Genomic DNA, 24,554 nt, shown 5'->3' on the forward strand with positions numbered 1-24,554 from the left:
CCAGGTCATCTATCCCCAATGGATTTCCAACCTGGTTATGGTCAAAAAGCCCAGCGGAAAGTGGAGGATGTGTGTCGACTTCAAAAATCTTAACAAGGCATGCCAAAAGGATAGTTTCCCGCTACCCCGCATTGATCAACTGGTTCATGCAACCACCGGACATGAGCTCCTTAGCATGATGGACGCTTTCTCCGGCTATAATCAAATCAAGATGCATCCCGGCGACCAGGAGTGCACCACTTTCACCACCTACAAGGGCCTATACTGCTACAATGTTATGCCTTTCGGTCTGAAGAACGCCGGCGCAACTTATCAACGACTGATGAATGCCATGTTCGCGGAGCATCTCGGAAAAATAATCGAGGTCTACGTGGACGACATGTTGGTCAAGAGCATAAAAGCCAGCGGACATGTGGCAAACCTCAAGATCATAGTAACCATTCTCCTGGCCTATGGTATGCGCCTCAACCCAGAAAAATGTTTCTTTGGCGTCACCGCCAGCAAGTTTCTGGGTTATATCGTCAGCGAACGAGGTATCGAGGCTAACCCGGAGAAGGTACAAGCCATCCTCGACATGAAGGACCCTGAGTGGAAGATACACGTCCAGAGCCTCCAGGGCAAGTTAACCGCCCTTTCTCGATTCATCTCCAGACTCACTGACAAGTGTGCCCCATTTTTCAAAGTCCTAAAAATGACTCACAAGAAGGTCATCAATTGGAACCCAGAATGTCAGGCGGCGTTCCAGGGCTTGAAAGAATACCTGGCGGCAGTCCCACTCCTTTCCATACCTGTGCAAGGAGAAACACTGTACATATACCTAGCGGTATCAGTATCAGCGGTAAGCTGCGCCATTGTCCGGTATGAAGGCCAGGAAGAACTCCCAGTGTTCTACGCCGGCAGAGGCATGAACGGAGCAGAAACAAGATACCCTCCCTTTGAGCAACTCGCTCTCGCACTCATCGTTGCCGCCAGACGCCTCTGCCAATACTTCCAGGCCCACACAATCCATGTATTAACCAATCAACCGCTGAGACAGGTAATGCAGAACCCTGAACACTCAGGGCGCCTCAACAAGTGGGCCATTGAGCTCAGCGAGTTCGACATTGATTACAAACCAAGAATTGCCATGAAGGGCCAGGCGGTGGCAGACTTCATTGTTGAACTCACCGAGTGTCAACTCGAACCCAGCAGGGAGACAGAACCCGGAACGAAAATGGTAACCGCTGAAGAGCCGGCTCCCCAGCAGTCAGACTGGAACCTGCATGTGGACGGCTCCGCTAGCGCCAAGGCCAGCGGCGCCGGAGTCATCTTAACAGGACCAGGGGGGCTGAACGCGGAATACGCGTTGAAATTCAACTTCAAAGCTTCAAACAACATGGCGGAATATGAAGCACTCATCGCCGGCCTACTCCTCGCCATCGACTCGGGGGCTGACAGCGTCAACATCTTCAGCGACTCTCAATTAGTCATTAACCAGGTCAACGACAGCTTCCAGGCCAAGGACCAACAGTTAGCGGCATACTTGGGATACGTCAGGACACTGCTCAAAAAATTCAAATTTCACACCATCACACAGATCCCCAGGGAAAAGAACGCCAAGGCTGATTCACTGGCGAGACTACCAACCGCTCAGCCACATCAAAGTCCAGCGGACACAAGAGTGGAGTGTCTCGACTGGCCAAGTATTACAAAAACCTTGGTGGAGATCTTCAGCATTGAGGTCAATCCCAGCTGGATGGACGAGATTATCGAGTACAAGCGCAACGGGACATTGCCAGAGGACAAAGTCAAAGCGCGACAGCTCAAGCGGAGAGCAACCCGCTACAACATCCAGAACGGCAAGCTTTACCGCCAGGGATTCACCCACCCCAACCTCCGCTGTTTAACCCCGGAAGAGGGAAAGGTTGTGCTGGCAAAGATACACGGCGAAGAATGCGGAAACCACTCGGGCGCCAGATCCTTGGCCAATCGCACAATGCGACAAGGCTACTTTTGGCCCACACTCGGTGATGACGCCTGGCGGATATCGAGATCTTGCCACAAATGCCAACAGTATGCTGATCTCCCACATGTACCGGCGGAACCACTGTCAATCATCATCGGTCCATGGGTTCACTCAACGTGGGGACTGGACTTGATGGGAAAATTCCAAACCGCCAAAGGCCAGTTCAAGTACATCATTGTTGCTATCGACTACAACAGCAAGTGGATAGAGGCAGAGCCACTGACGGCAATAACTACCGCCAAGGTAATTCACTTCCTCTGGAAGAACATCTACTGCCGCTATGGTATCCCACATACAATCATTACAGACAATGGCACACAGTTCAACAACAAGGAACTCATATCTTTCACCGCCAACCTTGGCACCAAAATGAGTTTTGCATCTGTCGCTCACCCCCAAACCAATGGCCAGGTCGAAGCAGCAAACAAGATAATCAAGAAGCTGCTAAAAAAGAAACTCGACAACGCCAAGGGTTTATGGGCGGAGAAGCTTCCAGAAGTTCTATGGGCCATCAGGACAACTCCAACTTCCGCCACTGGCGAAACTCCTTTTTGTATGATGTTCGGAACTAAGGCTGTCCTACCTATCGAGGTAACTCAACCTACCGCTAGGGTCGAAGGCTACTGCCCAGAGACCAACAGCGACGGCGTCAACCTTGACAAGGACCTCCTAGAGGAAAGACGACACAAGGCCCATTTGCACAATCTGCAAAACAAGCAGCGGATATCGCGTTTCTACAACACCAGGGTCAAAGCCCGGAACCTCCAATTAGGGGACTGGGTAATGAAGGAAGTAATTCCACCACCAACAAAACTCCGCCCAACTTGGGAAGGTCCATACAAAATTGTGGAAGTCGTTAGCCCAGGCACCTTCTACTTAATGGACAAGGATGGCGTCACAACGACCCGCCCTTGGAATACTGAACACCTTCGGTATTACTACAAATAGTCATGCCGCTACCCAAGAGCATCTTGACTTAGCTAAATTTTTGTTCAATATTTAGCTAAGGGAAGCTACCCAATGGGTACTACCCCGCTTTTGTAAACGCTGATCAGTCAGCTATCAATGAAACAAGGAATTATTCAAACCATTGTTACCAAGTCTAGCACTGAGGGCAACTGGCAACGCCAGCAACAGTCAGCGGACCACGTCCGCTACATTGTGCACTTGGACCAATCTTAATTCCTTTAATGTTTCATTGATTGACAAAAGAAAACTCAAGTCAAAACTCTAGCGGTACAGGCATGTCATGACAAACACAACAAAATTTCGAAATGTCACTTCATATACGCAGGGCTGGGACTCCCCACCCAAAAATATTCATTAACATCAAAAATTATGCCTCAGCGGCTACAAAAAAGGAGGAGCTCAACATCAATTTCAAGGATGGGCACGACTGCCATCAGCGTCTTCACCTTCGGCATGCGGCGGCGGATGTAGGCGGCTTGTTTGGTCAGACCCTCAAGCGGTGGGACTGGGAGTCTCTATTGTACCATCCGCCCGGGTATGGGCAGCCAGAAATCCAGCACGCGACACCTCCGACTGAGTGGGAGGTGGGGTCCGTTGGGAACCATCCTCCGGACGCGCGCTGCTTTCTCCACTACCCGAACGTGCACCGTCAACCTGAGTGGGGGCGTCAACCTGAGTGGGGGCCATACCCTTCGCCGGCGGAGTATTCTTAGCTGGCGGCACGGCGGGCAGGGACGCCTTTTTGCCCAGTGAATAGCGCCCTTCTGCCTCAGCATCTCCACGTTGGCAACAGCGCCAGCCTTCGCCGCCTCAATCAGCGCCTTCTTATGTTCCGCCGACTGCTTGAATGCCTCCACAGCACGACTTCCCTCAGCTCCCAGGCGAGCGACTTCACCCTCCAACCTCTTCACCTCGGCCAGTCTGGCGGCAGACTCCCGCTGAAGGATCTCAACCTTCTTATCCTTGGCGGCCACCTGATCTCGGAGCAGGGACATATCTTGCTCCAGCTTGGAGACATGATTATTCCGCTCCAGGTCCCGTTCAACGGCGACGGCCAGCTTGCCACGGGCATCCGCTGCATTACAGTCAGCCTTGCTCAGGCGCCGCTCCACGTCCGCCACCCTGTCCTTGGCCTCCCCCAGCTCCCTCTGAAGACCCTTCACCTCCTCCCTGAGCTCCCGCTCGACCCGAGGCTGTTTCGACGCCGCCAGGAACATCTCGTGCAGTCCAACCGAGAGATGCCCAAAGGCCGTGCTGAAGGGCGATTGGTCAACGACGGTTGAGCGTACAATCCCCTCTAGGCCTCCGAACCCGAGCCGCTCGCAGAGGTGGTAAAGAAATTTCCGCTCATCGTCATTCAAGAACTCTGCATACGCGGCGAACGAGTCTAGGTCGCTCGCGAGCGCCTCTCTCTCCGCGACCACGGGAGCCTTGAGAGGAGCCTGTCGTGCCCTCTTCTGCTGGCGGGCCCCAATGGTTTCCACATCATCCTCCTCTTCCCCGCCAGCAGGCTCCTACCCCTCAGCGGCGGCTCCAACCCCGCAGTGATGACAGTCTCAGCCGGCGGCACCGTTTTTTCCTTGTGTGCCCCGCGCCGGTTGGCAGGCACCTTTTCTTTCAGTGGCACGGCTGCAGGACCTTTACTCCCGCCGGCAGCCCCACTAGCCATACCAGTCCCCGCCTGAACGACGGGCGAGCCATCGCTACCAAGATGAGAGTGGTGCGGCATAGGTAGCACCACGGGGACTTCGGACTGGCTTAGCGCCAGTGTGTCCGGATTAACGACCGTCTGCTGAGCCGCCAGCCCGAAGGAGTACATACTCTCCAAAAAATTATCGATCTCAGCACGATCCATAGCCTTAGCAAAGGCGTCGCGGCTCGCTTTATTACTCGGCGGAGATTCTACAAAAAAAAAAAGAGACGAAGCAACTTAGACTAAGACAAACTGAACGAAGGCACAGTATGGCGGAGACTGCTTACCAATGCCACGCGTCAATTGTCGATCTACCAACAACTCCCAACCAGTGAGGAGACGAAGGTCCAACAAGTTGAGATTTTGCCAACAGCCTCTGATACGTGCCACACGACACTCCTCTTCACGAGTCAGGTTATAGCGCATGCCCGCTACAAAAAAAGAGGTAACCGTTAGTACAAACTACAAGGACTATCACAAGAAAAATCGCCAACTCTGGTCAGCAGAGACCGACAAACAACCTCGGATAGGCTGAAACTCCGACTTAATCCTAAACTTCGGCTCCCCCTCGTTGGACCCCGCTTGGTATTCCCACCCCGCCGTGGCAACACAGAAGGTACCCCGCCAGTAAGACATGGAGTCCTTCAGGTTCTCGATCAGCTTGGGCGCCCCCTGGCGGCGGCTCAAGTTCACCTGCCCTCTACAACCTTGGCGCTTCACGTACACCAACTCGTAGAAGTGTAGCACCTCCGCCACAGTTGGTCCCTCGCAGCCGGACAAGCGCAATAGCGAGTTCAGCGCCATCATCAACCGCCACATGTTGGGGCAGATCTGCCCAAAGGCAAGGCCAAACTCGCACACCAGGATTTGGAGGTTTGGCAGTAGCGGGAATGTCACTCCTTGGCGGAAGATCGCCTCATGCACGACGGCAAACCCCGCTGGAAGAATCGAGGCTTTCCCGTCCACCGTCGGCGGACGCAGCTTAACCACGCCGGGCAACCGGTACATCCGTTTCAACCGGTTGACGGCGGCAACAGTCATCCGCCCTCCCGCCTCGTCAACATAGGTGCCATCGGGAAAGACCCACGCTGACTCGATATCCTCCCCCGCCACCTTTCCCCCGTCAGCGGAGCCACTGGCAGCGCTGTTACTTGCTAGCCGCTTGTCACGCCTATTTTGGGCAGCGGCAGCCTCCCCTGCCCTAGAACTCTCTGGACGTGAAGCACGACCCATGGCTACTTCCCAGGGTATGGTTTGTAGCGGCTCGATCTCTAGCGGTTCTGGCAGTGAGGTTCCTGCACGGGCAGACGGACGCAACGAGTCAATAAAAATTCCATCCGCCACGCTGAACCACACGTCAGACCTGGAGTCCTCACTGCTTGAAATTTCTACGACGTTAGCCATCCCAAACCCTAAAACCCAAATCAGTCAGTTCACACAAAATCTAACCTATCCCTATATCAGTTGCATCAAAGAACCTCAAGAACAATTACCCAGAAAATCCCAAAACAAGAACAAAACGCACACTCAACCCAGATTCGACCATCTAGCAAATCCGTAAACACCAACTCTCCGCCAAACACCATAAACATACCCCCAAACCTCACTTTACACCCTCAGAACACACCGGGGGAGAACAGATCGTACCCCAAAACAAAAACAACAAAACCCAGAAACTGGCAGTAAACAACACAGAAGCAATGAAACAAGAGTGGGATTCGAGATACCAACCTCAACACAAACTCTGGTCTAATCGGGAGCGCTTGTCTTCACCTGTAAAGATTTCGTCCCCAAGGTTCGATAACTCCACAGATTTCGTCCCCTGGAGTTCTCTTCACAAATCGCAGACGAACAGAGCTTGAAGACGACGACTCAGGTTTGAAGTTTTCGCAAAAGTGTCAAATCTCGCTAAGTTCCCCCCCTTTTATGTCAACGTCAAAGAATTCTAGGCCGTCCGCTAAAAAACGACATTACACGTGTCCCACGTCTACACTTACTCTCTGGATTAACCGAGGTGACGCCTCGGTTACAAAATCCATAATTACTCGCATTAATGGCGAGAAGACGGCCAGCCTGAGGAGGCACGCCTCCACACGCTAACCCTTTAGAGGCCAGCCACGTGTCGACCACCTTCAGACGAAGCGTCTAATGGAAGTAACTGGTAGAGGGGAAGATCACCAAGGTGACGAAGTCTCCGCTAAGCGAAACTCCGCTAGTGGAACTTCTCCCTTGTCATCTTCAAGTGACGAAGTATCCGCTAAGCAAAACTCCGCTAGCGGAACTTCTCCCTTGTCGCCTTCCAAGTGACGAAGTCTCCGCTAAGCGAAACTCCGCTAGCGGAACTTCTCCCTTGTCACCCTGCAAGCGGGACATCTTCCGCTACACGACACCGTTCGCGGAACTCCCTTTCCATCTTGCAAAATCCTTACTTTGCTGAGCACAACAGCGCTCAATAAAATACCGCCAAGCACGTCTCCGCGACGCTGCTTCCTGCTACAACCAGCGGGGTGATTTCAGCCAGCGGCGGATCCCGAGGCTACGCCTCACTCTGACAACGACCGCCACGCGGCGTTACGGTCAGACCGTCCTTACGGGACACGGGGACTTGTCAACAGTCTACGACGGCCCTGATCAGGCACGTTGACCCCCGTCACTTGGGTACTAAAGATTGGGCTCGCTACCCAACACCCTCTGCTCCGTGCAGCTCCCCCTCAACAAACAATTTACCGACCATCCGGAGGTCCATCTTAGCCGGGGAGTGGGGGACTCCCTGGGGGGCCTAGCAGGGGCCCACCCGAAAGGGTATAAAGCGTTTGCTCAGTAAATCCATGGTTGACAACGCACTGACGCTAATTATGTTGTTGCAAGTCTAGCGGAAGGTAACGCTTCAAACCGCTGAGCAACTCCCCAACCAAGATTGCCCTCCTTGACTGGGGACTTGGGGGACTTGTACATATATGTACATTTATAAGCATAATTAGCTATAATGAGCTACGCTCATGGTACCGCCAGAGGTACTGATTCCCGCCAAAGGAGTAGCCTACGGATACACAGCCAGGCGAGCTACCGCCTGAGCCTCGGATTGCCCCCAGATCACCGCCGCGCACCGTGCCAAGATAGCATCAGAAGCTCCTGACGCTGAGAACTGAAGCACATCAATCCAACATCGAAAACAAGGAGAAGATCAGCCTTCTCCTCACCTATAAAAGGTTCTCTCCTCTCTCCTCATTAATTACGCATTTACTACTCATTTATTGTTATGCTATCTATATGCATCAACTGACTTAGGCATCGGAGAAGTGAAGACCGCCCAACGCGGTCTCCCTCTGACGCCCTGTCTTTCATTTGGCAGCTAGCGAAGAATACCAAATCCACAGAGTAGCGGTCCGCCCACCGGACCCGCGTTAAACGAAGGTTCGGCTACCGCCGGACTTTGAGCATTAACACTGCGCAACTTTCATCCTTGGCCTTTCGTCGATCCATCATGAATTTCTTCTCGGGTTAGGACTTCTAACTTTTTCCTTATTCGCGCATCTTTTCTCCAATATTATCTCATTTTCTTATAATTGCTCTAAAAAAATTAGTAAATATAAAAGTAGATAAATAAAGAAAAATATAATAAAACAACAAAGATAAAAATAGATTAATGATACTTCACATAAAATGCGCCAATCAGTTAATTACTACAGTGCCACATTCTTGAATTCAAAACAATATATTACACATACAGATACTATGATATTACTAACAGTAAAGTAAGTTAAACTAAAAGTTTATAATTAGGCTTTGACAAAAAATAGAAATGATATTATCATAATTTCTATATGAAAATGTGTATCGTCGAGAGCTTCCCTATCCATTAATAATGCCCTCCAGTTGCAGCTTGACTGCACGATAAAACCACACCATCTGCCTTCTGGCTTCTTCGTTCTTTTCCTTCCCATACTTCTCTTTGGCTAATGCAAACTATCATTCCCTTATGGAAAGCAATACAAGGGTTTCCCCAAGTTGAGTTTTGTTAAATCTGAGTAAGAAAATGACAACTTTGTAAGTGTTATATGCATAGCACATAATAATAAACAGAAAACAAATTAAAGAGCTGTTGTATCAACCTCAGGAAAATGAAGCCCAGATAGGGCTGACGAAAATTAAGCATCACATTTATGATATGCCTTTGATCTTTCAATTACAACCTTCAAATTATCATCCCTTGTCCTGACCTGCAAACCAAAATGTTAATAATTTTACCAGTTGCTACATGCTAGACAGACAGAGAGCAAAAAGAAATGATGGCAAAAAAAAGTTAACATTAAGCATGGGAAGAAAAAGCAGCTGAATAACTCTTGGCTGACACCAGAATACAAGATGGAAACTTCTTCATTCTGTTCAATGTGCATCCCTTTCCTAACTACACCTTTGCGAATTTAAATTACTACTACTGCTAACATAGTCCTGGTGTTTTACCAGGGCAATATTCTGAATTAAATCACTATCTGGATACATTAGAAGTGTTGAAATCTATAATATTGATCTGCATTATGAAATGGTTGGGGTCAACAACAGAAAATGAAATTGTCATAATAGATCAAAGGGTTACTCTGGCATGCTTGCAGCAGGTGAACTACCAGCCAGGAAAATCAAGGTATGCTAAAGAAGTTATTAATAAGAACAATTTTGGTTTAACCTATATGCAGACATGGAAAATTATAGGATTGAAAGACCTACCAACTATTCTCCGACCAATTTTCTGATTAAAAAGGGGGCAAGAAAAATAAATCAAACAACAAGTCCTGTAGCTTGGCTATGTCTTGGCTTTGTCAACTATTATATTTTTGGCGATATATACTTATATACCATAAAACAAAGAATTGATCAAATATTAGAAATACCGAACTTCAAAAGTCTTGGGATCTGCAAATTCAGATAGAATTACGAACAAAGAGATATTTATACATTCAATTATGCATCTTGATTTGAAATTTTATATATAACTAATGTGCCATGCGATAACTTACAGTCATCTGAAACCTAAGAGGAAAGATTTAAGTTTAATATGCAAGACAAAACAGCTTCTAAAAAACTCAACAAGATTTCAAAACATACAATTACTGAGAAATTCACCTCAACCTGTGGACTTTTGCCACGAAGCAATATATCTACACTCTTTTCTGTCTGTGGATAAGAATGGAAGAAAAAGAAAACATATATATAAGTTACTGCAGAATGAAAAAAAAAAAAAAACACACACACTTACATATGTATGGAGAGAGACGGACAGACACACATACATACAGTGACAAGGACCTTATCGGTTAGTATTTTAATCGTCTAAGACATTGGACCAAAATTCAAGGGTTAATATAATGTCATTTAATAACAAGCTTGAAGCCTTTATCCGACAGAGTAATAATCTTTCATCTAAATGTTTATAATATAGCAGGTGTGCTATCAGAAAACCAACAGGAAGACCATTAGGTGAAACCTTGGAGTATGACAATTACTCTAAGCCTCTGCCTAATATGCTGTAACTTTCGTACAAGAATATAAGATACTAACCAGTAGGTGTATGAATATTACGTGAGCAGGCATGTTGTGCGTGGTTGTTATAAATTAGAAAACGAAGGTATAACGTTCAGCAGATAGGTTTATATTTATGATGACATGTACAGTAACTCCTTAACCCTCTATAAAGTATCTCATTAGACAAAGAGATAAAAGAATAACATGTCTAGAGGATAGACAGGCACAAAACTAATTTTCTTCTACTATGTTGACTTCGGCAACTGAACTTGAGTAAGCTGTTTCAGCAGTCCAGATACCAAGTATAAGTTCCGGGTTTATTTTTACTCTTTCCGTACTATGGTGAGAGGAGAGTAATCCAGTTATCAAGTATAAACATTTCCGAGTTTTCTTTTACTTTTTCTTTCATACTTATGGGGAGAGGGAGGAGAGGAAATCAGGTCAAGTTTAAAATTTTGAAAAAAAAAAAAAAAAACAGAGAAATAGATTGACACACCTGATGGGTAACCCAATAGTGTCTGTGTCTCATCTCAATCAAGAATTCAAACGTTGGAGGCGCTTGCCTCTCAAGAATGGTTTTCTGGCATTTTCTAGCTTTGGCTTCATCATCCCCCAAAGTAACAGTTTCTACTCCTCCAATCTGAAAACACAAGATAAGAATTGGAAAGGCACTTTTGACCAAACAGTAAGCCATATACCTAGAGGAAACGTGATGAAGAATACGAGCAGAATATTTTAAGTCAGGATTTGGAAAGTAGTTCAAATAAACCTAGGCTTTTATTATTAGGATTCTTATTATTATTATTAGGACTATTTCTTTAGGATTCTTTTAAGCATAAGGATATTCCTAGTTATTCTAGAATTGTCTGAGCCTCCCTATATATAGAGGCCTTTGTAGTCTTTTATTTTCAGAATTGAGTTAATAAAAATTGAAAGCTTTTGCTTCTCTCCAGGTTTGCGTGATGCAACCTAACCTTAGGTGTGATGCCTAAGTTCTCTGGGTGTGATGCCTAGAAACCCTACTGGTGTGATGCTAGTAGTTCTATCCCTTTTCTTCTTAAGTTTCTTATTCTAAATCCCTTTTCTTTCTAACAATCGAGACTGCTGCAAATAAACCCTAGTTCTACAGTTCTTTTGCTAAACGCAACACAGTGTTAAACTATTCTTTTTTGCATTATCTTAAGGAAAACAGAAACAGAGGATCAGAAACAATCAAATCATATTTGGCGTGTGCTCTCATGAAAATTGAAAAATGAATCGACTATCTTTCTCACTCTATGCAAATTTGCATCTTAGATATCATATCACATTTGACTTGGAAGCCTATGCCGCATATGATATAAATAATACCTAATCATTTCCAGCAGGGAATCAACATACAATGGTAAAACGGTGTTGAGAGCTATAGAGTTTTCTAGTACAAGTTTCTCTCATCAGCGTTGTTGACATCTTAATAATTTCTTTGCTACCAATTCAATCAACTTGCAGGACATACTATTAGGAAGGGGAGCATAAGACCATAAGTCCCTCAAAGTAAATTAACAATTCTAGTAAATCATGATTGGCTTCATATGTTATCTTCCTTTCATCCTTCTCTGCCTAAAGAGATTATCTTCAAATGCACATTGATGATGCAGATTTAATATTCCTACTTATCCAAAGATTCCATCTTTGTGCAAAACTGGCAAAATCCAGATCAAAACTTCCCAGCAAAAGTGAAATAGAAAAAGAGAAGATATTAGCATGCTGAAGTACTGATCCTATAAATCATCTGGAAAAATAGTGTACAAATCCCTTAACCATGGCCACTGGCTCATCAAGAGTTTCCTTTATTACTCTAATTTACTATAAGGATATTCATAGCTATTATCTGGAAACTACGATATGCCATCAACACAAAATTAAGATTTACAAGCAGAAGGCAAACCAAAATGATGTCTCTGATGTAAAGATTAAGGAGAACTTAAAGGGATAATTCAACATTTAGTTTCTTATGAAGATCAGAACAAACCAGGTCAGATAGAGTAGGATTCTTCATTATATTCTCAAGCTGCTGTCCATGAGCAGTAGCAATAAGCATGACACCTCTCTGAGCAATTGAGCGACATGCAAGAGCTTCAGTTTCCGTGCCAATCTCATCAACAATGATGACCTCAGGCATGTGATTCTCCACAGCCTCTATCATGACTTTGTGTTGCAAGGATGGTTCTGCTACCTGCATTCTTCGTGCACCTCCTATTGATGCATGTGGAATATTTCCATCCCCTGCTATTTCATTGCTTGTATCCACAATAACCTGTCCCAGTGGTAAACAAGTATTGAACTACTGATTGAAATACTGAGAGAGAGAGAGAGAGAGAAAGAGATAGATTAAAGAAATAAATCAACTTACCACTCTTTTGTGAAATTCATCTGACAAAACACGAGCAATTTCTCGCAAAACAGTGGTCTTGCCGACCCCAGGCCTTCACAAATTGAAGGACATCATCATTAAGACATTATATCAACTAGCTCAGAGATGTTATGTTCTTATTTATAGTGAGTAGCAATGGCATGATAATGACAATTTCCATTGTTAGAATATTCCAAGGGAGGCATCAAATTTGACATGGGCAACAATAGACGCCAGAAATACATTGATATTATAAGATCACATAATGTGATTTCTAACAGTAAATAATGAGGGAAACTATGCAGTCACAGTTATCTTCTTAAATTTTTTTCAACTAAACTCATCATAAACAAGTCATTGACATGTCAGTGCCGTGCAAGAGGCAAAGAAGTGGTTTAATATAATAATATATATGCGCCATCTGGATTGCTAATATTTGACATGTTACTAGGAAAACCATTTTAACAGCAATCAGATGACATACTTTCCAACAAACAAGATGCTCTTCCCATATTGAAGCAGATCATTAACCATGTCAATGTGACCACTGATTGCCCTTCCGACTCGGCAAGTCAATCCAACTATCATTCCATTCCTACTCCTAATAGCGGATATTCTATGCAACGTACCCTCAATGCCAGCTCTATTGTCCCCTCCAAAATCTCCAACTTCATTTTGAGCATGCTCCAACTCTTGCAGTGATACCTAGGCAAGAGACACTTTGAATACATCAGTACATCCCACTACATTGTTATTTTCCTAATGAAATTTACCTGTTTCATATATCATTTTAATTTTATCACTAAATGATGTCTAGAAAGTCAATTTAAATAAAACGGATAGAGAAATTGTAACCTCAAAAGTATGCCTTTACTTTACCACAGTTCCCCTCAGATATTGACCCCCAGGTTCACCAAGATATCGTGCTTCCGGAAAACGACCTAAATCCAATATGACCTAAATCAAATACATCAGTAAGCATGATATAATCATTGCACGAAGAGTAAGCGCAAGCTATCTGAATACAGAAGGAATGCAAAAACTGGTTGAAGTTGAAGGAAAGTTGGTTTCATCATCAAGTGTCGACTAGAGAAACAAAAGTAAGCTGTGGCTTGCTTATAAAAAGTAGATTGAACAGTTAGAAGGGAGTGTCAAGTGATTCAGAAATCATATAAGAAGTGAAGATGAAAATGAGAAAAGTAAAGTAATTGATGGAGCAGAAATGAGAGACCTCTAAGAGTTGAGATCTCTTGGATTCATTGAGGAGATGGTCATGTAAATCATGCGGAAGAATCTGCAAGGGAAACAAGAGTTGGCATCTGAGAAAGAGTGAAGGAAGGCGAATGAAGAGAATGTGGAGCAAAGGGAGACCTGCAAGAAGGAGTGGAGATCGTCCTGGACCACAAGATCAAGAGGACGATGATGATGATGATGGGCAACGAAGCAGCGGCAGTGCCAAGCGGTGGAAGTGACATGTACGTTGTTATAGTTCTTGAATTGGCTCACTCTGCTTGTCGCCCTCACCAGGTTTGCGTTCGCCCACAAACTAGTATGACTATGACTCATGGTTCACTCTTTCAGGCCAAATCCCCGAACGAACGGATGGACAAAAGTTTTCGTGACCAGAAAACCTCTGCCAAGCTTTTTAAGTTTACACTTTACATAACTGCTTCTGGGGAAAAGAAAAGAAAAATACACCCGAGTAAAAAATTCTTAGCCTTTGGGCCATCCTTCCTTGTGGCCCAACCCACTTTCCGAAGACGTCAAAAGTCAAAACTCAAAAAGGGTTGTGGCTGTGAGAGACGCACAACAAAGAGTGGAACACTGTGGGCGAGAGATGGCGAGGGATGAAGAGCACAAGGGTTTGTTGTGGAAGCTTCCAGTCATCAAAACCCAGCAACTCGGCAAGGTGGGTCCCGCCTTTGGCTTCGGCGTCGGCTGTGGTGTGGGATTCGGCATCGGCCTCCTCGGCGGTACGATTTCCTTTCTCATTCTCTCTTCTATTTCCACTCCCAACTGTATTATTGATCTTGATAATATTTGTTTAATTGATTCAATCTTATGGTCAGTTGAAACTTAATTCGTTAAGCAGTTAGTGTATTGACTCAGAATTCCGACCCTGCTATTTGCCAAGCATTAAGTGCTCTTCTGTGGCCACTCTCTTCTTTAATAATGATTATCACTAGCTTATAGTTTATGCATATCAAATGAAATTATATCTGACATGGTTATTGGCTGGTTCATGAAATGAAATTTAGGCGTAGGAATTGGTCCTGGTATTCCTGGCATGCAAGTTGCTTTTGGCGTTGGTGCTGGATGTGGAGTTGGCTTAGGATTCGGCTATGGCGCTGGCAAGGGGGTTGCTCGTGATGACATCCGAAAGTACTCCAATGTTGGCAATCTCTTTTATGGTGAAAATGTTGGCAGTCGTTCTGGAAATCCTACTTCCCAGTAAGTGTTATAATCTATTCGTCTATGTGTTTTTGCTTTCATGCGTAAATTCATTGGGCAACTCATTTTCTGAAAGGGTTCAAAATAGGAAAGAATCAGATTATGCAGCAATGAAATGTGAAATGCTTCGGGAGGCTGTTGTTTTGCGATGCATATGAGATATGACTATATGATGATATTAGGAGACACTGCTAGGAGGCCTGTAAATCAATTACTTTAAAGAACAACATTATGTTAGTGCAGATCAATTTCTGGTGATAATTTTGTATTTCTTCCTGTGTGATTGGATGTGGGTATTGATCTTTTGTGCTTTAATGTTATCAGGGATGAAATAGGCGCTCTTGTTGACGAGCTTGTTGATAATACTAAGAAACTAGTCAGAGCTACTACAAGAGAGATCGACAAGTGGAGAAAATGAGTTAAGCAGCTTGCTTGCTGAGTTCTAGGGTACATTTGAATGGATTATGGGTTTATGACTTGTTAAGATTATCTAGGGATTGGAGTATATGTGGAAATTAGGGATAGATTTTTTTGTGTGCATGGCGATTGACATTGTCTAAGCATACAAGTTGCTTATGTTATTTTAGAAGTCTGTTGGTTTATCTGTGTACAGTACGGTTTATCTGAAACTTTGGAAGATGAAATCATGTCATTCGGATTGGATCAATAATGGATTCTGAATTTCCTTTTAGAGTTTGGCATCTTCAGAAACCCATCAAACAAAGAAATGCGGACCATCATCAATTCAGCCAAACTCTAATAACAATGGAGGAAGGTCCAGAGGAGACAAATGCCTCTTTTATTTCTTCATTTTCTGAACCCTATGCACACAATTATTCTTAAGGAGAATGAAATTTACACTCCATGTATTGCAATTAATACTCCATATTTCTTTTTGAGTATCATACATTTTGTTTTTTCATTATGGATTGTAAAAATATGATGTTTTAGTATACTAAAAAAAGAAAAACATAAAATGATTGTAAAATTAGGAGTGAATTGCACTCTCCATTCTTAATACGGGCCGGGCCGGGCCCAGCTGGCCGGTTGGTACAAATTCCACCTCTGAGCATATGCAGCATATGAAAAATCGAAAATGGCGGCCATTGCTCCACTCTCTTCCTCCTTGTCGAAATCGAAACCCTCGGCTTTCCCTTCTTCTTCTTCTTCAACAAATGCCATTTCCAGATGTACTTTCCGCCCCTTCCCGCCCATTACCCACCGACCTCTGCACATTTCTAGTTCCCTCCCTCCTAAAGCCGCGACTGCCCCTTCGGACTCACAAAGTTTCACTTCCCGATTTGCCCCTGACGAGCCCAGAAAAGGCTCCGATGTCCTCGTGGAGGCCCTCGAACGCCAAGGCGTCACCGACGTATTCGCCTACCCCGGAGGCGCATCCATGGAGATCCATCAGGCCCTCACGCGCTCCTCCACCATCCGCAATGTTCTCCCCCGCCACGAGCAAGGTGGCGTCTTCGCTGCTGAGGGCTACGCGCGCGCCTCGGGCCTTCCCGGCGTCTGTATTGCAACCTCGGGCCCTGGCGCTACCAACTTAGTCAGTGGCCTTGCTGACGCACTCCTTGACAGCGTTCCGGTCGTCGCAATCACTGGACAAGTCCCCCGCCGGATGATCGGTACCGACGCTTTTCAAGAGACCCCAATTGTAGAGGTAACAAGGTCCATTACAAAGCATAACTATCTTGTTCTTGATGTTGAAGAAATTCCTAGAATTGTTAGTGAGGCATTTTTCTTGGCCACCTCCGGGCGCCCCGGCCCAGTTTTGATAGATATACCAAAAGATATACAGCAACAGCTTGTCGTGCCGGATTGGAATCAACCCATTAGATTAGCGGGGTACATGTCTAGGCTGCCCAATCCTCCCAATGAGGCCCATTTGGAGCAGATTGTGAGGTTGGTTTCTGAATCCAAGAAGCCAGTGTTGTATGTTGGTGGAGGGTGCTTGAACTCGAGTGAGGAATTGAGGCTATTTGTGGAGCTTACAGGGATCCCTGTCGCGACTACCTTGATGGGTCTCGGGGCATATCCTAGCTCAGATGAGCTGTCACTCCAAATGTTGGGAATGCATGGGACAGTGCATGCTAATTATGCAGTGGATAAGTCTGACTTGTTGCTTGCATTTGGGGTTAGGTTTGATGACCGGGTTACAGGGAAGCTCGAAGCTTTTGCTAGCCGAGCTAAGATTGTTCACATTGATATTGATTCTGCAGAGATTGGAAAGAATAAGCAGCCTCATGTATCTGTTTGTGCAGATGTGAGATTGGCATTGGGAGGGATAAACAGGGTATTGGAGGGAAAAGGATGCAAGTTAAAACTTGATTTCTCAGCCTGGACGGAGGAGCTGAAAGAGCAGAAAATTAGTTATCCATTAAATTATAAAACATTTGGTGATGCCATTCCTCCTCAGTGTGCTATTCAGGTTCTTGATGAATTAACTGATGGGAATGCAATCATAAGCACCGGTGTCGGGCAGCATCAAATGTGGGCAGCTCAATTTTACAAATATAAGAGGCCTAGACAGTGGTTGACATCAGGAGGATTAGGAGCTATGGGTTTTGGATTGCCTGCTGCTATTGGGGCAGCTGTGGCAAATCCAGATGCCATTGTTGTTGATATTGATGGTGATGGAAGCTTCATGGTGAATGTTCAGGAATTGGCAACTATCAGGGTGGAAAATCTTCCCATTAAGATAATGCTGTTGAATAATCAGCATTTGGGTATGGTTGTTCAATGGGAGGATCGCTTCTATAAGGCGAACAGGGCTCACACTTATTTAGGGAACCCATTAAATGAGTCTGAGATATTCCCTAATATGCTCAAGTTCGCAGAAGCTTGTGGGATACCAGCTGCCCGTGTGACAAAGAAGGAACATCTTAAAGAGGCAATTCAGAAAATGCTGGACACTCCTGGTCCATACTTGTTGGATGTAATAGTACCTCATCAAGAGCATGTCTTGCCTATGATTCCGAGTGGTGGTGCTTTTAAAGATGTGATAACTGAGGGTGATGGAAGATCATCTTATTGATTTCCGGGGCAGCATCTATGTTGTCCATGTTCGTATGTACAAATTTGGATGTGCTTGAAATCTTTAGTTCAGTTCAACCACAAAAAAGAAATGTCTTTATTTTTTGTAGTTTGCTACTTTGAACTATACACAAATAGTAGTTTGAATTCCTTTTGGAGAGTGCTGTACTTTTAATAAATGAAGGTGTGGCAAGTTTCACGGATTGAAGTTATTTATAAGCTCTCTAAATGTAATGGTTTATAATTTAACTTCAATATGAATTTTCTTTTCTTGATCCCTGGGCGTCATAAAGCAATTGCTGATAATTAGTGTTCATTTAGTGAGAATTATGTGTTCTAGTTAATTGTAGGTCATTGTCTGTTCTTGCACCCTCATATGTACTTGTACTTTGACTGAGATTGGCTTCTATTCTTAAGATTTGTTGGCTGATTCACTAGTCTTAAGAGTAAATTGCATATGGATTCAATATTACTGCCGAGTTTGCTACCGTTAATGTTAAGTTTTGTTTGTATCGAATGCTAAGACTTGCTGCTGGCAACACTTCATATGTTGCAGTTCAGGACATGGAAAAATGAACTAAAGAACAACCTTCCTCTGTTTGTAATTTACTAAAAGATTTTCATCAGGTTCTGGTGAGGCTGAAGCCATTTCGATCAGCAGCAGAAAAAACCTTCTGATGAGACCTTTTGATGGAAGGAACAAAGTACAAGGTAAGTTTGTCATGGTACCATATCATTTTGGGAGAAATCTGATTCTGAAAATTCAATGCATTCATCTTGAGATTAATTCTGTACATCTAGTATGTATCCACGAAACTTATCTTCTGTTGTGTATTCAATTACTGGCATTTTTGGTCATCCAGTTAGGTGTCTTTTAGTCAATGCAGGTAGAGTTGTTTATGAACACCTTCAACTGTATTTCAGTAATATTGATAAGAAATACAAACTGACAAAGAGCAATACAAACCATTGGGTGGGACGGCATGTTTAGATTTAAAAAGTGCAGAAGATGCGATGCATTTCTACATGGCATCAAGTAGTGTACTATGCTCTCAATAAAGTGCTGTCTTGTTATGGAACAATTATCTGGGGGGCAGAAAATTATAGCAGCATTTACATAATTACTTTTTTCCATACACAGGTAAGTCTTAAAGGAACACATTCATGCGTGGAAGATTTTGGATGGAAATTGCAGCAAATATGAATACACATGTTTTTAATATGGTATGATCATTTTTGGGTTTGTGGAATGTTTGAATTCTGGCACAACTGTAATTACCTTTAACCAAATGTCCAAGTTGATTTCATGAAAGGACTATCATCATTCCTCCTAGTCTGTTGCCCCTAGTTTAATAGAGAGAGCTTTGTGTCTTCCTTTCTCTCCACCTTTTCTTCATTCATCCAATCAAAGTCATGCCAAGGAGTCAGGGGTAAGTGGGTAACCAGGATGCCAACGGAAGCAAAGGATTTTCAGGGTACTGTAATATGTCTAAGAGACGGCTTATATGACAAGGCTGAAGCTTAGTTTGGGGTTTTCAGCTACACTGGGATGAGGTGAGTGTCACGTACTTGATCGACAGGGAACATGTTACATGTATAAGGATAATACATACTTGTCTAAATGTTCATGATTTATTATAATTTAAGTGTATGCAATAAATAATTTATTATTGCAGAAGACCTGACTGATATGATGAGTAAGGATGTAGCTACAACATGCAGTCTGCGGGGCAGACTGTTAGATAACCACTAGCTTGTTATATAGTACATATATCAATTTGGTTGCATCCTCAAATCATTCTAAATATGATTACAGGATTTGCATGGCTGTCCTGTTGGGGTTACATTCTTCGTTTTTAGTAGAAACATTGGAAATTCCAATGGGTAGGTTTCTCTGTGCGCATTATGCCTGACTGCATCGAGCAAGACAATGCAAGTCACAAAACAGTTAGCTTCCCAGAATATAGAGGGTCATATCGGTTTTTCAAAGTTGTAATGCTGTAACTCGGTTCTTCCTCATTTTTAAGGATCTACCATATGACCCTACTGGTTCGATGATTTCCAAGATTCTGTGGAGTCAAACTAAATTATGTTCAAGTGGTAGGCTTGTTGATCAGCACAGGTTCTTTTGTGTTCTGTTAAAGTTACAAGCATATGTGCTGTTCATATTCAACCAGAGTGGCTAAAATTGATGGCTCATTTTACTCAAAACTCTTGAAGATGGTTTTTGCTCTAATTTGCAGGGTTTTTCAATCCTACTGGCCAGGCGGGCCAGCGTTAAGGTCTATATGGCCAAACCAAGAATCAAGCTGTGATAGCGATCCCATAAAATCAGTCAATCAACAGTAAACAGTGTTGCTGACAAGAATGGTAGTAACTGGTATGTAAACCTCACTGCGTAACTTATTAAGAGACAATTGTGTTTCTATGAGTTTAAGATTTGATGAATCACTTATCTATGTATTTTTCTCAGTCAAAAGTTTCTGAAGGTAATTTACGGCATAGTTGTGTCATGACTGGTGTATTCCGTGGAGTTGCTAGTTACTCGGTCCTTTGTTTTTTGGTCCAACATTTGGGTTCTTAGAATCCTTTATGCTGTCAGATGTTTTGCTACCCAAGTTTAATTCTTATGGTTCAATAAAATCTTTTTCCATCTGAATGAAGATGCAGATGAAGATGAAGTGGTTCTATCATCTCTAAATAACATTAATAGCTGAAACAAATGTTATTTATGATAATTCCTGTCCATTATATACTCTTTTTTTTTTTTTTTTTTTTGGGAATGGTCCATTATATACTCTTTGATGACCCAACTCCAAGATTCATGCAAGCTACGACCAGGGACGTAGCTAGGATTCAAAAATGGGGTGGGCTAAATTTATTGTGGCAAATTTTTTGGGCGAAGGCCAAAATTATTTTTTTTGATGTCTCCCCTGCATAATATCAATGCCTCCAATTTGGAGTCAAAATCAGTGCATATAAGTACCACAAAACAAGAACACTCAAATCCATATACACAACATAGCCATAAAAAATTCATCTAAACACCCAAAAACTAAGAAGCATAAAAAGAACCACCATTTGATATAAACGATACTGAGAAAATGAAAACACAAAGTATTAAGAAAGAAATAAAGAATGGTAGAACATGGGGGACTACAATTGGCGAGTAATACTTGACATTTGTAAGTAGTAAAATATCTCAGAAAAGGAGAAGGACGAATGGTGCCTAGAAGTTGAACCATTTGATGAAAGCTATATTGATCTACTAAATACTTCATTAAGCCAAAAGGGAAGAGGGGAAGAGCCAAAATGAAGGGAAAAAAGGAAAAAGCTACATGGAAAGTACTTGCACATCGGCTACAACATCTCCAAGCAATTTTTTTTTTTTTTTTTGCTGGGCTATTACATATCTATTCCTACTTGAAGGTACTTTGGACTAAATAAGGGTTGGGCTGTAGCCCATACAGCCTTTGCTGTAGCTACGTCCCTGGCTACGACTCCAAACCCTCTACTCCGGTGCAATAACTGTTATCACAGTTCTTTTTCTCAATTTATTTTTAACAACTTACTTGTTTTGGTTTTCGGAGTGAGCCTGGGATCCGGGTCGGATCTGGATTTGGGCCTAGGGTCCTTTTGGGTTTTTTTTGCTTTCATTTGGTTTTGCACTTTTGCTTTTTGTTACTTAGGTAGTGTCAGTGACGGAATGTTACCCGTTACTCGATGTATTTCGGTGTGTGGAGGAGGTATGGTGCACCATATCATTGGTACCTTTTTTAGTTTCTTAACCAAGGTCGGTGATGGAAGGTTACCCTCTACTCGTCGCATATCTCTATATAGAGGTATGGTGCACCATATCATCGGTACCTTTTTACATAGCCCGGGTTTTGTCAATTGCCTCATCAAATACTTATTTGCATCCCTTTTTGTTGCTTTTCGTACTGTTTTTGGAATTTCTCTTAAAAGTAGATTATTTTTATGAAAGACATAATAGAAAATTACTCATAAGTGTCATTTATTAACAGTCTAAAAGTGTTAGTTAATAAAATCATTTATCTCGTTCAAAAGTGTTGAGGATAAATAAAAATCATTAAGGTGCCTTGAAAGGTCTAAGGAAAGAGTGAGAGGTTTGGAAAGAAATCGGCATGAGTCATGAAAGTTGACAAGTTGCCTTAAATAAGTTCTTTTGTGTTCTTTTGTCTCGCTTACATTAAAGCAAACTAAGTTCTTTATTTCGCTTATAAGAGACAAATTCTTGAATCTATTTGATCTGAGTGATAAAAAAAAAAGCTTTTTGTTTATTGGTTTTAGCTGATAGGATGCTTAGGAAATCGTTTCTTTTTTTTCATAAGGAGGAAGTATGGGAAATTCCAAGAATGAGGAGGCCACCACCTCCTGTTGAGGAAACCCTAGACGATCTCCGGCGTCTTCACGGTGGCGGCGCCCTTGTGCCTCCCATTTCCAATGACATCTTCATGTTTCCCCTTTCTAGGTGGGGCAATCATGCAACTCTGTTCAGTCATATAGACTCAGCTTCTCTGCTATAACAGGCAGTGCTAGGATCTGCTTGGATTTCACTGTCAGGCTGACACGTCATCTAACATCAATCCAAGGGCCAGAAGTGGAAGTCTCCAAAACACAAATCATATACCACACACAGCATATCACTCTCTCTCCCTCCCTCCACTCCTTCTGCAACTCCGTCTACGATACCACCATTCTGATTCCCACACTTTAATCTCCGCCCGCAGTAACCTCTAAACCATCGGCACTCTCATTGCCACATGTAGAAACCACCACCGCAATATCGTTGAACGAGCATACCCTAGCCTCCCTAATCTCCCAACTCGCCCTCTCCTTAGACGGCGCAGTTTTGCGCACCATTGTCGCCTTCCCCGCCTTCGCCGCCGTCGATTCCTTCCTCAGCTTCGAATCCACTTCCTTCGCCCTCCGCAAGGTCCGCCAAGCCCCCTCCATCAAAGTCTCTGATCTCCGCTCCCTAATCCACGACGACTCCGACCAGCCGCAGACGTCCGATGCCTCCAAGCTCGTCGGAATTCCTCAAAGCTTTCCTTGTCAGGGAGGGTCTAAGCCCCTGACAGTTCCAAGAAATCAACCTCATGGCTGGGTCTGTGACTGACAAAACCAACTGTTGTCGATATGAGCAGTAGGAGCAAAAGCCCAAACTCTCAATCAAGCAAAACAGCGATGAAAGAAGAAAAAAGAAAAAGTGATTTCAGATTGGTGGGTAATTTGGGGATGGCGGTGAAACTGAGGGTTGTGAAGGATGGATTAATTGGGGGATGGAAAATGTTTAAAGGGACTGATTTTGGACGAGAAGGTGGATTAGTTATAGTGGTGGTGGAGGATGGGCGAAATCAACAGTGGATAAAGATGAAGAGAAAAATTAAGGGATGGGAGATAGCGGTGGAGATCGGTATGCGTGAGTATGGGAAGGAACGAAGATGGTTGAAAGACTGGAGGAATAGAGTATGGGGATGGATTAATTGAGAGGAGGAGACGGTTGGGGCGGTGGAGGAAAACTGAGACAAAGCTCGGGGTGCTACTATGAACAGTAGAGAGCTCTCACTAGGAGAAAGAAGCGTTTGGAGACTTCCACTTCTGGCCCTTGGATTGATGTTAGATGACGTGTCAGCCTGGCAGTGAAATCCAAGCAGATCCTAGCACTGCCTGTTATAGCAGAGAAGCCGAGTCCCAGTCATATGCCCTTATGGCTGAATCCAACAATGATTTATGAAACAGTAAGTTGTGCTTTTGTGGGTTGTTGTTGCTTTTGGATTTTGGATTTGCCTCGTCATATATGTTTGGATTAATTTCAGTTTAGTACCCTGTGGTTTGAGGGTAACATCATGTCAGTCCCTGCTCTTTCAATTTGATCAGCAACACCTCTGTGCTTTCAATTTCAATCAGCCGTGCCCAAATTTTACTGTTCCGTCCAAATTTTACTTTGTCAATCCAGTCAAAGTTAACGTTCAAATTGGACGGAACAGTAAAATTTGGGCACGGCTGATTGAAATTGAAAGCACAGGAGTGTTGCTGATCAAATTGAAAGAGCAGGAACTGACATGATGTTACTCCCAAACCACAGGGTACTAAACTGAAATTTATCCTATATGTTTCGTGGAATATGATCAAGGTTGTTTAGGCCTCTTCCCTGGTCCCTACCATTTGATTAAGGCATTTTGGTCATCCTTATGGTGGTGGACGATGACTCAACTTCTCTATTATAATTTTCTATAATTTTTATCATTGCAAATGGTGGAGATTATTCTCTATTTTTTCTGGGACAATGATAGCTGGATTGTTTTTCTATTTCTAGAAAGTGAGCTTCAATTGTGTAATTTCTTTCTGACAGAAGAAAGAGATTTCATTAATTTCAAAGCTAGAATGACGTTAATCTACACCATTAAAATAGCTAAATTTATTTATTTATTGAGATCACACGTTATCCTCAAAGGCTT

The 24,554-nt window shown here is 43.7% G+C and overlaps 3 protein-coding genes across 6 annotated transcripts; 2 read left to right on the top strand and 1 right to left on the bottom strand.

Annotated features, from left to right (window-relative positions):
- Window positions 1-8,286: 8,286 nt before the first annotated feature.
- On the bottom strand, window positions 8,287-14,247 carry LOC133735679 (uncharacterized protein ycf45). 4 transcript variants are annotated; one of them, XM_062163075.1, is made up of 10 exons: window positions 13,951-14,245; window positions 13,811-13,873; window positions 13,459-13,536; window positions 13,064-13,284; window positions 12,580-12,652; window positions 12,199-12,483; window positions 10,684-10,827; window positions 9,795-9,839; window positions 8,780-8,887; window positions 8,287-8,691 (listed from the first exon to the last, which is right to left on the bottom strand). In XM_062163075.1, exons 1-9 carry the CDS (start codon window positions 14,143-14,145, stop codon window positions 8,816-8,818), a joined length of 1,176 nt encoding a protein of 391 aa, XP_062019059.1. In that variant the 5' UTR covers window positions 14,146-14,245; the 3' UTR covers window positions 8,287-8,691; window positions 8,780-8,815. The 4 variants fall into 4 exon arrangements, with proteins under 4 accessions (XP_062019059.1, XP_062019057.1, XP_062019058.1 ...); XM_062163073.1 differs by having other exon boundaries at window positions 9,771-9,839; XM_062163074.1 differs by having other exon boundaries at window positions 9,789-9,839; window positions 13,951-14,243.
- A 121-nt stretch (window positions 14,248-14,368) lies between these two features.
- Window positions 14,369-15,721, top strand: LOC133735680 (uncharacterized). Its single transcript, XM_062163077.1, has 3 exons — window positions 14,369-14,552; window positions 14,838-15,030; window positions 15,355-15,721. The coding sequence occupies exons 1-3, from the start codon at window positions 14,417-14,419 to the stop codon at window positions 15,446-15,448; spliced, it is 423 nt and encodes a 140-aa protein (XP_062019061.1). The 5' UTR covers window positions 14,369-14,416; the 3' UTR covers window positions 15,449-15,721.
- A 320-nt stretch (window positions 15,722-16,041) lies between these two features.
- Window positions 16,042-18,347, top strand: LOC133735678 (acetolactate synthase 1, chloroplastic-like). Its single transcript, XM_062163072.1, has one exon. It carries the CDS (start codon window positions 16,127-16,129, stop codon window positions 18,071-18,073), a length of 1,947 nt encoding a protein of 648 aa, XP_062019056.1. The 5' UTR covers window positions 16,042-16,126; the 3' UTR covers window positions 18,074-18,347.
- Window positions 18,348-24,554: the final 6,207 nt, after the last annotated feature.

Source organism: Rosa rugosa, chromosome 3, assembly GCF_958449725.1.
Source record: "Rosa rugosa chromosome 3, drRosRugo1.1, whole genome shotgun sequence".
In the NCBI taxonomy this organism is placed as follows: domain Eukaryota; kingdom Viridiplantae; phylum Streptophyta; class Magnoliopsida; order Rosales; family Rosaceae; genus Rosa; species Rosa rugosa.

What these genes read in the sequence shown, in the direction of transcription:
- LOC133735679 (XM_062163073.1), bottom strand. Translation starts at nt 14,145, where the DNA reads ATGAGTCATAGTCATACTAGTTTGTGGGCGAACGCAAACCTGGTGAGG. An exon ending in ATCTCCACTCCTTCTTGCAG is followed by an intron (nt 13,874 to 13,950) that starts GTCTCCCTTTGC and finishes TTTCCCTTGCAG; the next exon opens with ATTCTTCCGCATGATTTACA. An exon ending in ATCCTACTCTATCTGACCTG is followed by an intron (nt 10,828 to 12,198) that starts GTTTGTTCTGAT and finishes TTGTGTTTTCAG; the next exon opens with ATTGGAGGAGTAGAAACTGT.
- LOC133735680 (XM_062163077.1), top strand. Translation starts at nt 14,417, where the DNA reads ATGGCGAGGGATGAAGAGCACAAGGGTTTGTTGTGGAAGCTTCCAGTC. An exon ending in CGGCATCGGCCTCCTCGGCG is followed by an intron (nt 14,553 to 14,837) that starts GTACGATTTCCT and finishes AATGAAATTTAG; the next exon opens with GCGTAGGAATTGGTCCTGGT. An exon ending in TCTGGAAATCCTACTTCCCA is followed by an intron (nt 15,031 to 15,354) that starts GTAAGTGTTATA and finishes TAATGTTATCAG; the next exon opens with GGATGAAATAGGCGCTCTTG.
- LOC133735678 (XM_062163072.1), top strand. Translation starts at nt 16,127, where the DNA reads ATGGCGGCCATTGCTCCACTCTCTTCCTCCTTGTCGAAATCGAAACCC.